The 12,008-nt window shown below is 66.2% G+C and overlaps 1 protein-coding gene across 3 annotated transcripts in view; it reads right to left on the bottom strand.

The window, feature by feature from the left end:
* SLC6A9 (solute carrier family 6 member 9) overlaps positions 1 to 12,008 on the bottom strand; it is a 59,072-nt gene that overhangs the window by 8,773 nt on the left and 38,291 nt on the right. For all 3 annotated transcript variants that reach the window (XM_048862086.2, XM_048862085.2, XM_048862084.2), the window contains 7 exons: positions 8,833 to 8,989; positions 7,627 to 7,758; positions 5,060 to 5,315; positions 4,290 to 4,422; positions 2,984 to 3,118; positions 2,396 to 2,499; positions 174 to 411 (listed from right to left, as the gene is read on the bottom strand). In XM_048862086.2, the coding sequence (XP_048718043.1) occupies positions 174 to 411; positions 2,396 to 2,499; positions 2,984 to 3,118; positions 4,290 to 4,422; positions 5,060 to 5,315; positions 7,627 to 7,750 (990 nt within the window). In that variant the 5' untranslated portion in view covers positions 7,751 to 7,758; positions 8,833 to 8,989. The remainder of the gene's footprint in view (positions 1 to 173; positions 412 to 2,395; positions 2,500 to 2,983; positions 3,119 to 4,289; positions 4,423 to 5,059; positions 5,316 to 7,626; positions 7,759 to 8,832; positions 8,990 to 12,008) is intronic.

The following is a 12,008-nucleotide window of genomic DNA, read 5'->3' as shown; positions in this document are numbered from 1 at the left end:
CCCCCTTAGGGCCTCTCCCCACACCCCCTCTGCCCTTCCCACCCCCCCTGGGGCCCCTCCCCTCCCCCCCCCGCCCTCCCCACCCCCTGTGGCCTCTTCCCTCCCCCCTCTGCCCTCCCCACCCCTCTGGCGCCCCTCCCCTCCCCTCCCCCCTCTGCCCCAGGCCCTGGTACCTGCGTGCCCAGCCCCAGCAGGATGAGCATGAAGAAGAAGAGGATGGACCAGAGGGGCGAGATGGGCAGCAGCGTCAGGGCCTCGGGGTAGGCCACGAAGGCCAGGCCAGGCCCATGGTCGGCCACCTGGGAGACGTCCACGCCCAGGTGCTGGGCCATGAAGCCCAGGATGGAGAAGATGACGAAGCCGGCGTAGACGCTGGTGGCGCAGTTGGTGATGCTGATGATGATGCTATCCCTGCAGGGCAGGCGGGTCAGAGAGCCGGGGGGCTCGGTGCACCGGGGGGTGGGGACCTGACCTGGCCGGCTGGGGATGGCTGGGTGCAGTCAGGACGGGGGCTCAGCGCAGACAGAGCAGGGGGAGTGAGAAGGGGTAGGGGGGCTCGGGCTACCGGGGTTGGGGAGAGAATTCACCTGGCAGAGGGTGGGGTCGGGGAGGGGGTGTGTGGCCTGGGGGGAACATAGCCAGGCAGAGGGAAGTGAGGGGTGCAGTGAGACCGCGGAGGTGGGAGTTGGGGGCATGGCCCAGCAGCGGGGTGAGAGTTAGGGGGGCATGGCCTGGCAGGGTGGGAGTCAGGGGGGCATGGCCCAGGCAGGGGGTGGGAGTCAAGGGGTGTGACCCAGCAGGGAGGTGGGAGTCAGGGGGCATGGCCCAGCAGGAGTGGGAGTGGGGGGGTGTGGCCCAGCAGGGGGTGGGAGTCGGGGGGTGTGGCCCAGCAGGGAGGTGGGAGTCGGGTGATGTGGCTCTGCAGGGGGGTGGGAGTCGGGGGGTGTGGCCCAGCAGGGGGGTGGGAGTCGGGGGGTGTGGCCCAGCAGGGTTGTGGGAGTCGGGGGGTGTGGCCCAGCAGGCATGGGAGTCTGGGGGTGTGGCCCAGCAGGAGTTGGAGTGGGGGGGTGTGGCTCAGCAGGGGGGTGGGAGTCAGGGGGTGTGGCCCAGCAGGGTTGTGGGAGTCGGGGGGTGTGGCCCAGCAGGCATGGGAGTCTGGGGGTGTGGCCCAGCAGGAGTGGGAGTGGGGGTGTGTGGCCCAGCAGGGGGGTGGGAGTTGGGGCCTGGCCCAGCAGGGTTGTGGGAGTCGGGGGGTGTGTCCCAGCAGGGAGCTGGGAGTCGGGCGATGTGGCTCAGCAGGGGGGTGGGAGTCGGGGGGGTGTCCCAGCAGGGGGGTGGGAGTCGCGTGATGTGGCTCAGCAGGGGGGTGGGAGTCGGGCGGTGTGGCCCAGCAGGGGGGGTGGGAGTTGGGGGGCATGGCCCATCAGGAGTGGGAGTCGGGAGGTGTGACCCAGCAGGGGCGTGGGAGTCGGGGGCGTGGCCCAGCAGGGGGGGTGGGAGTTGGGGCCTGGCCCAGCAGGGGGGGTGGGAGTCAGGGGGGGTGGCCCAGCAGGGTTGTGGGAGTCGGGGGGTGTGTCCCAGCAGGGGGGTGGGAGTCGGGGTGTGTGTTCCAGCAGGGAGGTGGGAGTCGCGTGATGTGGCCCAGCAGGGGGGTGGGAGTCGGGGTGTGTGTTCCAGCAGGGAGGTGGGAGTCGCGTGATGTGGCCCAGCAGGGGGGTGGGAGTCGGGGGGGGTGTCCCAGCAGGGGGGTGGGAGTCGGGGGGTGTGGCCCAGCAGGGGGCTGGGAGTCAGGGGGTGTGGCTCAGCAGGGGGCTGGGAGTCGGGCAGTGTGGCCCAGCAGGGGGGTGGGAGTTGGGGCCTGGCCCAGCAGGGGGGGTGGGAGTCAGGGGGCCTGGCCCAGCAGGCATAGGAGTTGGGCGGTGTGGCTCAGCAGGGGGGTGGGAGTCGGGCGGCGTGGCCCAGCAGGGGGTGGGAGTCAGGGGGTGTGTCCCAGCAGGGAGGTGGGAGTCACGTGATGTGGCCCAGCAGGGGGGGTGGGAGTCGGGCGGCGTGGCCCAGCAGGGGGGTGGGAGTCGGGCGGTGTGGCCCAGCACGGGGGGGTGGGAGTCGGGCGGCGTGGCCCAGCAGGGGGGTGGGAGTCGGGCGGTGTGGCCCAGCAGGGGGGGTGGGAGTCGGGTGATATGGCTCAGCAGGGGGGTGGGAGTCGGGCGGCGTGGCCCAGCACGGGGGGTGGGAGTCGGGCGGCGTGGCCCAGCAGGGAGGTGGGAGTTGCGTGATGTGGCCCAGCAGGGGGGTGGGAGTCGGGTGATGTGGCTCAGCAGGGGGGTGGGAGTCGGGCGGCGTGGCCCAGCAGGGGGTGGGAGTCGGGGGCGTGGCCTGGGCAGGCGTGGCTCACCTGTAGCAGTTGTTGTGGAACTTGTTGTAGGATGCCATGGTGATGAGCCCCCCCCAGGCGCAGCCCAGAGAGTAGAAGATCTGGGAGGCAGCGTCTCCCCAGACCTGGCAGACACAGAGATGTTACCACTGGCAGAGAGGGCACCGGGCTCTCCCCTACACAATGCCATGGGGCAGGAGCCCAGCCCCGGGTCACCCTCACATCACACAGCCAGTGTTGGTAGCTGGAGATGGCCCAGGGCTGAATAGTGGGGGGCTGCGGGTCGGGACCGAGGGGCGCTGGCAGCGCTGTGGGCCAGGGGCTGGGCTAGCAGGGGGCCTGGGGTCAGGCCCATGTGGGACCCAATGCTGCCTCCTCACGGCTCCTGTGTGGCCAAGAGTCTTTCCCTTCCCCTCCCGTCTGTCTTTGGGGCAGGGCGGGGGACCTGGTGACCACACTGGGGGCCAGGGGCCCGGGTGAGGCGTTTCTGTGGTGTTCACAGCCGGGCCTGAGCAAGGGAAGGATCCTGTGCTCCAGGGAGGGGCAGGACCCCTGCCCAGTGGGGACTGACACCGCACTGGGTGCTGGAAGGGCAGAGCTCAGACCCACCTTGGCATCCAGGATCTTGTCCCACTGGGGCGTCAGGTAGTACATGATCCCGGTGACGGCGCCCTCCAGGGTGATGCCGCGCACAAAGAGGATGGTGAGCACCACGTAGGGGAAGGTGGCTGTGAAGTACACCACCTGGACGGACGGACAGACAGCCGTGGCTCAGCCACGGCCCCCCACCCCTGTCCAGCCCAGCCAGGGAGCGAGGAGGGGCCCCCCATGGGCACCTGTGTCGGGGGGCTTGCTGCACAGAGCTGCACTGCGGAACGGGGGGGCTGGAGCCTGGAGGTGGTGGGGCCGCGGGGCTAGCCCTGGAGGAAGGGGGCAGGGCCCCTTGGGGGGGCCAGTGCACTGAGGGTTCCTCCAAGGGTAGGGCTTAAATTCTCATTGAGTATTTCCTGGAGCCCCCCACCCCCACCCCTCAACATGCCATAAAAATTCTAGGGCCCAGTGGGTGGGGCTCCGGGGTCCGGGCTTCGGCCGCTGGGCTGGGCGGGGTGTGTGGGAGCTTGGGGCTTCAGCCCTGCAGGGCAGTGGGACTCTGGGCTTTAGCCATGGGGACGGGGGGCAGGGGGGTGCTGGGGCTAGTGGCTTCTGCCCCACGGGTAAGAAAATATTTCCTGGAGCTCTGCCCCACACAGCTCCGGCTGGACTGAAGCCCTCTCCAAGGGACAGTTGAAAAGCTGGGGTGTAGCACAGAGCCTGTGGGTCTGGGACCAGGCACAAGGGAAGAGGAGACAAACATGGGGAGGGGAGGAGCCAGGCACAGGGAGGGGAGGAGCTATGGAGGGGGAGGAGCTAGGCTTAGGGAGGGGAGGAGCTATGGAGGGGAGGAGCCATGCCAGGGATGAGAGGAGCTATGGAGGGGGAGGAGCCAGGCTCAAGGAGGGGAGGAGCTATGGAGAGGGGAGGAGCCAGGCTCAGGGAGGGGAGGAGCTATGGAGGGGGAGGAGCCAGGCTCAGGGAGGGGAGGAGCTACAGAGGGGAAGGAGCCAGGCACAGGGAGGGGAGGAGCTATGGAGGGGGCGGAGCCAGGCTCAGGGAGGGGAGGAGCTACGGAGGGGAAGGAGCCAGGCCCAGGGAGGGAAGGAGCTATGGAGGGGGCGGAGCCAGGCTCAGGGAGGGGAGGAGCTATGGAGGGGAAGGAGCCAGGCCCAGGGAGGGAAGGAGCTATGGAGGGGGCGGAGCCAGGCTCAGGGAGGGGAGGAGCTATGGAGGGGGCGGAGCCAGGCTCAGGGAGGGGAGGAGCTATGGAGGGGGAGGAGCCAGGCTCAGGGAAGGGAGGGGGAGGACAGACTCTACTTGCTTTTCCTGATGACTTGACGCCCTTGAAGAGGCAGAGGAAGACGATGACCCAGGAGATGCCCAGGCAGCCCAGCAGGGGGAGCCGCACCTCGCCCAGGTTCCCGATGTCGTCCGAGAGCTTCAGCACGTACCGCCTGCCCCACGGGGACACGGCGCGTGAGACGCCAGCTGCAGCCGTCTGCCAGCCCCCCGCCCCGGAGCCCCACCCCTCTGCCCCGGAGCCCCACCCTTCTGCCCCGGAGCCCCACCCCTCTGCCCCGGAGCCCCACCCTTCTGCCCCGGAGCCCCACCCCTCTGCCCCGGAGCCCCACCCTTCTGCCCCGGAGCCTCACCTGTCTGCCTCAGAGCCCCACCCCTCTGCCCCGGAGCCCCACCCCTCTGCCCCAGAGCCTCGCCCGTCTGCCCCGGAGCCCCACCCCTTTACCCCAGAGCCCCACGCCTCTTCCCCAGAGCCCTGTCCCAGAGCCCCCCCTCTGCCCAAGAGCCCCACCCCTCTGCCCTGGAGCCCCCCCTCTGCCCCAGAGCCCCGCCCCTCTTCCCTGGAGCCCCGTCCCTCTGCCCCAGAGCCCCACCCTGGACCTCTGCTCTGGCCACAGCAGCCCTGCCCCTCCCCCAGAGCCCTCAGCCCTCTGCAATGGGGAGTGCAATCCCCTCTGCCCTAGGCCGTCAGGAGACCCTGACCCCCGTCCCCACTGCCAGCGAGGCCCGGGTTTCCCCTGTGCCTGGCAAGGCCAGGCTGGGCTCTGCTCCAGGGCCCCGTGGGGCTGGCACCTCCAGAACTCCTCGCTGGGGCTGGTGCGCTTGAGCGTGTGGTTGAGGAGCTGGGTGAGGTTGAGGGGGGGCGCGGCGGAACCATTGGCGGCGTCCAGCACCCCGGAGCAGTCGGGCGTGTTCCAGGGGTTGGTGCAGTAGGTCCAGGGCAGCACCCGCGTCATGGAGGAGAAGAAGTAGTAGAAGGCGAGGCAGATCACCACGTTGTAGTAGATGCCAATGTACGTGGAGACCACCATCATCCCATAGCCCACGCCTGGGGGGACAGGCAGCATGTGAGGGGAGGGGCAGACCTGGGGGGACGAGCATGTACGTGCAAGTGCGGAACAGGAGTGAGGGCAGGGTGAGTGTGCAAAACGAGTGGGGTTGTACCAGAGCAAGTATGTGTGTGTGCGAGTAAGTGTGCAACAATTGTGTTCACATATAAGTGTGTATTAATGTGTGCAACAAGTGTGTGTCTGTGTGACGAAGTGGGACTGTTCTTAATGTTTCCTCTGAATAGTGTGGGGGTGCCTCAGTTTCCCTAGGCAGTTCTTAAGTATCTAGGGGGTGGGGTAAGGGTGTATGATCATTGCAGAGCCCTAGAGGGCAGGTGTGGGCAGGGGTCTGGACACAGAGAATGGCCGACACCCTGTTTCCTGGCAACGGATGGCCTGGGCCCTTCCCCCCTGCAAGGTGAGAGCTAAAGGGTTGGAGAACAAAGGAATCGGGTGACCTCCTGGCCCGGGAAAGGGACAAAGCCCAGAGGAGGAGGGGCTGGAGGGAGTTTCAGTTTGGAGCTGGCTGAGACATGGAGTGAAGGGCAGACGTGGTTGTCTGGCTCACGGCCCCCCAAAATGGACCCGGCTGAGGGGTCCTGTTCTCCGCACCGACAAGCTCTGTGTTAGGCCATGTTCCTGTCGCCTAATAAACCTTCTGTGTTACTGGCTGGCTGAGAGTCACGTCTGACTGCGGAGTTGGGGTGCAGGACCCTCTGGCTCCCCCAGGACCCCACCTGGGCGGACTCGCTGGGGGAAGCGCACGGAGGGGCAGAGGAGGCTGAATGCTCCGAGGTCAGACCCAGGAAGGTGGAGCCGGGTGAGCTGTGTGTCCTGCAGACAGGCTGCTCCCCGAGAGGAGACTTCCCCAGAGTCCTGCCTGGCTTCGTAGGGAGCAGTCCCAGAGCATCGCCCGGGGACTCCGTGACACATGCAAACACGTGTGTGCATGTGCATGTACAAGAGTGTGTCAGAGCACGTGTGAACATACAGGTGAGTATGCAATGAGGCTGTTCAGAGATGAGTGTGTTTGTGTACAGCAGTGAATGTGTGAGTGTGTGCATGTGAATGGACAAGCTGGGTGTGTTTACAGGGTCAAGGGTGTAAGAAAGTGTACACATGAGCATGCAATAAGAGTGTATGCACAGGTGAGTGTGCAGGTTGAGTGTACAGGAGCAAGCGTGCCAAAGTGTGTGCAGCCTGTGGGCGTGTTGGTGCATGAGAGGGAACACACGTGCACATGTTGATGGTGTAGGAGAGCATGGAGGAGCGTGAATGGGTGTGTGCAAACCTGAGCGTGTGCTCCCAAGAGCGTCTGAGGGCAGGTGCGTGAGCATGAGGAGGGCTGGGCATGAGTGTGCACACAGCCAGGCATAAGTGTGCATGGGGGGCATGAACGTGCGCAGGGCCGGGTGTGTGCATGTGCTGGGGTGGGCGTGAGTGTGTGCAGGGGTGGGTGTGAGCATGTGCAGGGGTGGGCATGAGTGTGCGCAGGGCCAGGGGTGAGTGTGCACTGGGGGGCATGAGTGTGCACAGGGTGAGCATGAGCATGCTCAGAGTGGTTGAGAGTGTGCACTGGGCAGGGCCTTAGTGTGCACTGGGCAGGGCATGAGCATGTGCAGGACCGGGCATGAGTGTGTGCAGGGTGGTTGTGAGCATGCACAGGGCAGGCATGAGCGTGCTCAGGGTGAGCATGCAGAGGTCAGGTGTGAGCAGGCATAAGTGTGCACAGGTTAGGTGTAAGCATGGGCAGGGTGGGCATGAGCGTGCACAGGGCTGGGCATAAGCATGTTCAGGGTGGGCATGAGTGCACTGGGGTGTACAAAGGGCAGGCATGAGTGTTCACTGGGTGGGCATAAGTATGCACAGTCTGGGCATGAGAGTGCACTGAGTGGGCGTGAGGATGCACAGTCTGGGAGTGAGCATCCACAGTCTGAGTGTGAGTGTGCACAGGGCAGGTGCGCGCGTGCACAGGGCAGGCATGAGCGTGCACAGTCTCGGTGTGAGCATGTTCAGTCTGGGTGCAAGCGTGCACAGAGCAGGCGTGAGCATGCCCAGGATGGGCATGAGCGTGCCCAGGGTGTGGGTGAGTGTGCACAGGGCAGGTGTGAGCATGCAGGGTCTGGGCGTGAGAGTGCGCTGGGTGGGCGTGAGTGTGCAAGGGCAGGTGTGAGCAGGCAGAGTCTGGGCGTGAGAGTGCGCTGGGTGGGCGTGAGTGTGCAAGGGCAGGTGTGAGCAGGCAGAGTCTGGGCGTGAGTGTGCGCTGGGCAGGTGTAAGCGTGCACAGGGCAGGCGTGAGCGCCCTCTCACCTTTGAACATGGGGCTGATCCTCCAGACGCCCAGGCAGCCCTGGCTGGCGAACTGGCCGAAGGAGAGCTCCATGAAGAAGAGGGGGATGCCGCAGAAAACCAGCATGATGAAGTAGGGGAACATGAAGGCTCCTGGCGGGAGGTGCAGAGAGGTGAGGGTGGGGCAGGGCCAGGGCGGGCTGGGGCCCGTTGCCCTCTGGCCCTGAGAGCCAGCCCTGGGCTGCAATACCAGCCCCCCTGCTGACCCCGCCCGCTCCCTGCAGCCCAGTGCCCCGCGTAGCCCAGCGCCCCCCTGCTGACCCCTGCCCACGCCCCGTAGCCCAGCACTCCCCCGCAGCCCAGCGCCCCCTTGCTGACCCCGCCCGCTCCCTGTAGCCCAGCGTCCCTCGCAGCCAGTGCCCCCTGCTGACCCCACCCTGCTCCCCATAGCCCAGCGCCCCCCTGCTGACCCCTCCCACAGCCCAGCACCCCCCACAGCCCAGCGGCCCCTGCTGACCCCACCCTGCTCCCCGCAGCCCAGCGCCCCCCGTAGCCCAGCGCCCCCTGCTGACCCCACCCTGCTCCCCGTAGCCCAGCGCCCCCCGTAGCCCAGCGCCCCCCTGCTGAACCCACCCTGCTCCCCGCAGCCCAGTGCCCCCCGTAGCCCAGCGCCCCCCTGCTGACCCCACCCTGCTCCCCGTAGCCCAGCGCCCCCCGTAGCCCAGCGCCCCCTGCTGACCCCACCCTGCTCCCCGTAGCCCAGCACCCCGTGTAGCCCAGCGCCCCCCTGCTGACCCCACCTGGGGGTTGGACTAGATGACCTTCTGGGGTCCCTTCCAACCCTGATATTCTATGATTCTATGCTCCCCGCAGCCCAGCTCCCCCCTGCTGACCCCGCCCGCTCCCTGCAGCCCAACGCCCCCCTGTTGACCCCGCCTGCTCCCCGCAGCCCAATGCCCCCTGCTGACCCCACCCTGCTCCCTGCAGCCCAGTGCCCCCCTGCTGACCCCGCCCGCTCCCTGGAGCCCGGTGCCCTTCGCAGCCCAGCATCCCCCTGCTGACCCCTCCCGCAGCCCAGCACCCCCCGCAGCCCAGTGTCCCCCTGCTGACCCCACCCTGCTCCCCGCAGCCCAGTGTCCCCTGCTGACCCCACCCTGCTCCCCGCAGCCCAGCGCCCCCCTGCTGACCCCACCCACTCCTGCTGCCAGGCCGCACAGGGGCACGCACCTCCCCCATTGCGGTAGCAGAGGTAGGGGAAGCGCCACACGTTGCCCAGCCCCACGGCGTAGCCCACACTCGTCAGCACAAACTCAATCTGGTTGGTCCAGTTGCCCCGTTTCACGTTCTCGTCTCTCTTGGTCACCTCCCCAGGGACGGCGCCATTCTGCGGAGAGAGGGGGCAGGTGCCATTAGCAATGGGGTGCCCCCCAGGGCCCTGCCCAGCTGGAAGCAGCCCCCCCGTGGGAGAAAATGGGGGAGGGGAGATACTGCGCTACGCAGCCAGCTTCCCCCCTATCCCGGCCCCCGTGGCTGCTCCAATCCTCCTCCCTGGATGCGGGGGCCCCCAGCCCTGCAGGGATGGGGGAGGACCCCGGCCCCTGTAGGGAGGAGGAGGGGGACCCCGGCTCTGCAGAGAGGGGGCAGGGGAGGGGGACTCCAGCCCCTGCAGAGGGAGGAGGCAGTGGGTCCCCAGCTGTGCCCCCTGCCCCTGCTGCAGGGAAGCTGGAGTCTGCGACTCATACAAAGCAGGGCTGAGTCGAGGAAGCACAAAGCCGCCTCTGTTCCCACGGTCCCCCCGCCCCCCGGCCCAGCCTGCGGGGCCGCGCTGGGCAGCCAGAGCCTCCGGCACGGTGAGCTTAGAGCCGCGGGGGGAGGGGATTGACCCCCCAGGCCCCCCCACATCCACAGGTGGGTGGCAAAGTGACACCCCCAAGGGTGGGGACAGCAGCAGTGCCAGAAAGCTGGCACTGGGGGGCTGGGGGCCAGGACTCCTGGGTTCCCACCCCAGCTCGGGGAGCAGGGGCTCTCAGCTTTGCCAGGCTCCTGTACCCCTTGCAGGGGCTGAGGTGTGTGGCGCCCCCCAAGTTACACCTCACTTAAAAACCCTTGATCCAGACTCAGACACGAAACTACAGACGTGCCCCAGCTGCTGGTACTGGACCATTTCCTCCGTTCTCCTGGTCCCGAATCAGGAGAAATCGATGGGCTGGAATACAACACTGGCCTTGTGTGTCAGTGTGTAGCACACCCAGCACTAGGCACAGCTCCCTGACTGAGCAACCGGAGCTTGTACTGACTCGGCCGGTGCTTCTCATTGGCCCAGGCAAATCCCTTTCTCCCAGCAGAGCTCGGGGCCCCCCGGGGTACATGCATCCCTGGCTGAGGCCCACTGCGCCATGGGAAAGTGTCTCCCCCGTCTTCTCGTGCTGGGAGGACAAGAGCCCCGACCTCCCTTCTCCGGCCCGGTCAGCAGGGCTGTGGGTCTCAACCTGGGGTACCCCTGGGGCATGCAGAGGTCCTGCAGGGGGCATGTCAACTCATCTAGGTCAGTGTTTCTCACGCTGGGGTTGTGACCCCCAGGGGGGTTACAGGGCAGGTTTAGGGGGCTGGCATTAAGGGGCAAGTGCACGGGGCCCCACAGGGGTGGGACGAAGTGGGACTGTTCTTAATGTTTCCTCTGACTAGTGTGGGGGTGCCTCAGTTTCCCCTGTGCAGTTCTTAAGTATCTAGGTGGTGGGGTAAGGGTGTATGATCATTGCAGAGCTCTAGAGGGCAGGTGTGGGCAGGGGTCTGGACACAGACAATGGCCGACACCCTGTTTCCTGGCCACTGATGGCCTGGGCCCTTCCCCCCTGCAAGGTGAGAGCTAAAGGGTTGGAGAACAAAGGAATCAGGTGCCCTCCTGGCCCAGGAAAGGGGAAAGCCCAGAGGAGGAGGGGCTGGAGGGAGTTTCAGTTTGGGGCTGGCTGAGACATGGAGTGAAGGGCAGACGTGGTTGTCTGGCTCGCTGCCCCCCAAAATGGACCCGGCTGAGGGGTCCTGTTCTCTGCACCTGCAAGCTCTGTGTTAGACCATGTTCCTGTCGTCTAATAAACCTTCTGTTTTACTGGCTGGCTGAGAGTAAACTCAGGTCTGACTGCGGAGTTGGGGGGCAGGACCCTCTGGCTTCCCCAGGACCCCGCGTGGGCGGACTCGCTGTGGGAAGCGCATGGAGGGGCAGAGGAGGCTGAATGCTCCGAGGTCAGACCCAGGAAGGTGGAAGCCGTGTGAACTTCTTGCCCTGGAGACAGTCTGCTCCCCGAGAGAGAAGAGTCCTGACTGGCTTCGTAGGGAGCAGTTCCAGAGTATCGCCCGGGAACTCCGTGACAACTGGTGGGAGCGGTGGGATCTACTGCACCCCGTGGATGGCGCTTCCTGCAGTAAGTGACGGGGGAGCAGTAAAACGAAGGGGGATTGACGAGGACCAGGCGTGCTGAAGGCTCAGAGATGAGCGGTTTTGGGGGGCGGTTAACCCCTGGGAGTGTGTGACCAGCGAGAAGGACTGTGCAGTAATGGGGTCCCCCGGGGGACTGCGATGAGCAGTCCTAGGGGCGGAGGAGCCTGCGGCTTGGCCCTGGGAGAGAGAAGGACTTTTGCAGTAACAGGGTTCCCCTGGGGATTGCAGCGAGCAGTCCAAGGGGTGGAGGAGTCTGCAGCTCGACCCTGGCAAAGAGGTGGTGACCTCGAGAAGGGCTGGCACACTAGGGGTTCTCCCTGGAAACCGTGGGGAGCTGAGAACACACGGGCCTGTGAGTCCACAACAACTTGGGAGGAGCGGAGTGATGGCCTGTCACCGTCTCCTGAAGAAGGACATTGTAACCCTGTGCAAAAAGAGAGGGTCGCGCGTTGGAAAGTTCACCAAAGCAGAGTTCATCGTGCAGCTGGAGGAGGATGACCGCTCTAAGGAGCAGATTCCTGATCCCAAATGGGGCTATGGCAGGATCTGGGAGCAGCTGGAGTGGTAGCCGGGCATCCCCAAGACTCCTGTCCCCGACCAGACGGGGGTCTTCACGATCGGGTTCCCCATCGGGGGATCGAGACGGACGGGATTGGAGCTGAGTCCGAGAGAGCAAGAGGACTGTGGGAGACAGCGAGAGCCCGAGAAAGAGCTGCAGAAGCAGCAGCAGCATGAACTGGCGGTGGGGGAGCGGAGAGGCCTAGGGGACCTCCCCGGGGTGAGTGGGGATAGACCCCGGGGGGCCAGTTCTGCAGGGAACCTCGACACTGAATTGCTGCCCCTGGTTAAGGAGGCGGGGGATGTGGATGCCCACCTCACTGCCTTTGAGCAGGCCGGCGATTTGAACCAGGGGGACCCTGCGGAAAAGCCCTGGTGTCTAGGTCCCTTGCTGGATCCCAAGGCCATA

The sequence above is a fragment of the Caretta caretta genome, chromosome 8, assembly GCF_965140235.1.
Source record: "Caretta caretta isolate rCarCar2 chromosome 8, rCarCar1.hap1, whole genome shotgun sequence".
NCBI classification, from domain to species: Eukaryota; Metazoa; Chordata; order Testudines; family Cheloniidae; genus Caretta; species Caretta caretta.
Note: the sequence above shows the minus strand (reverse complement) of the source record. Positions and strands in the feature narration are given on the sequence as shown.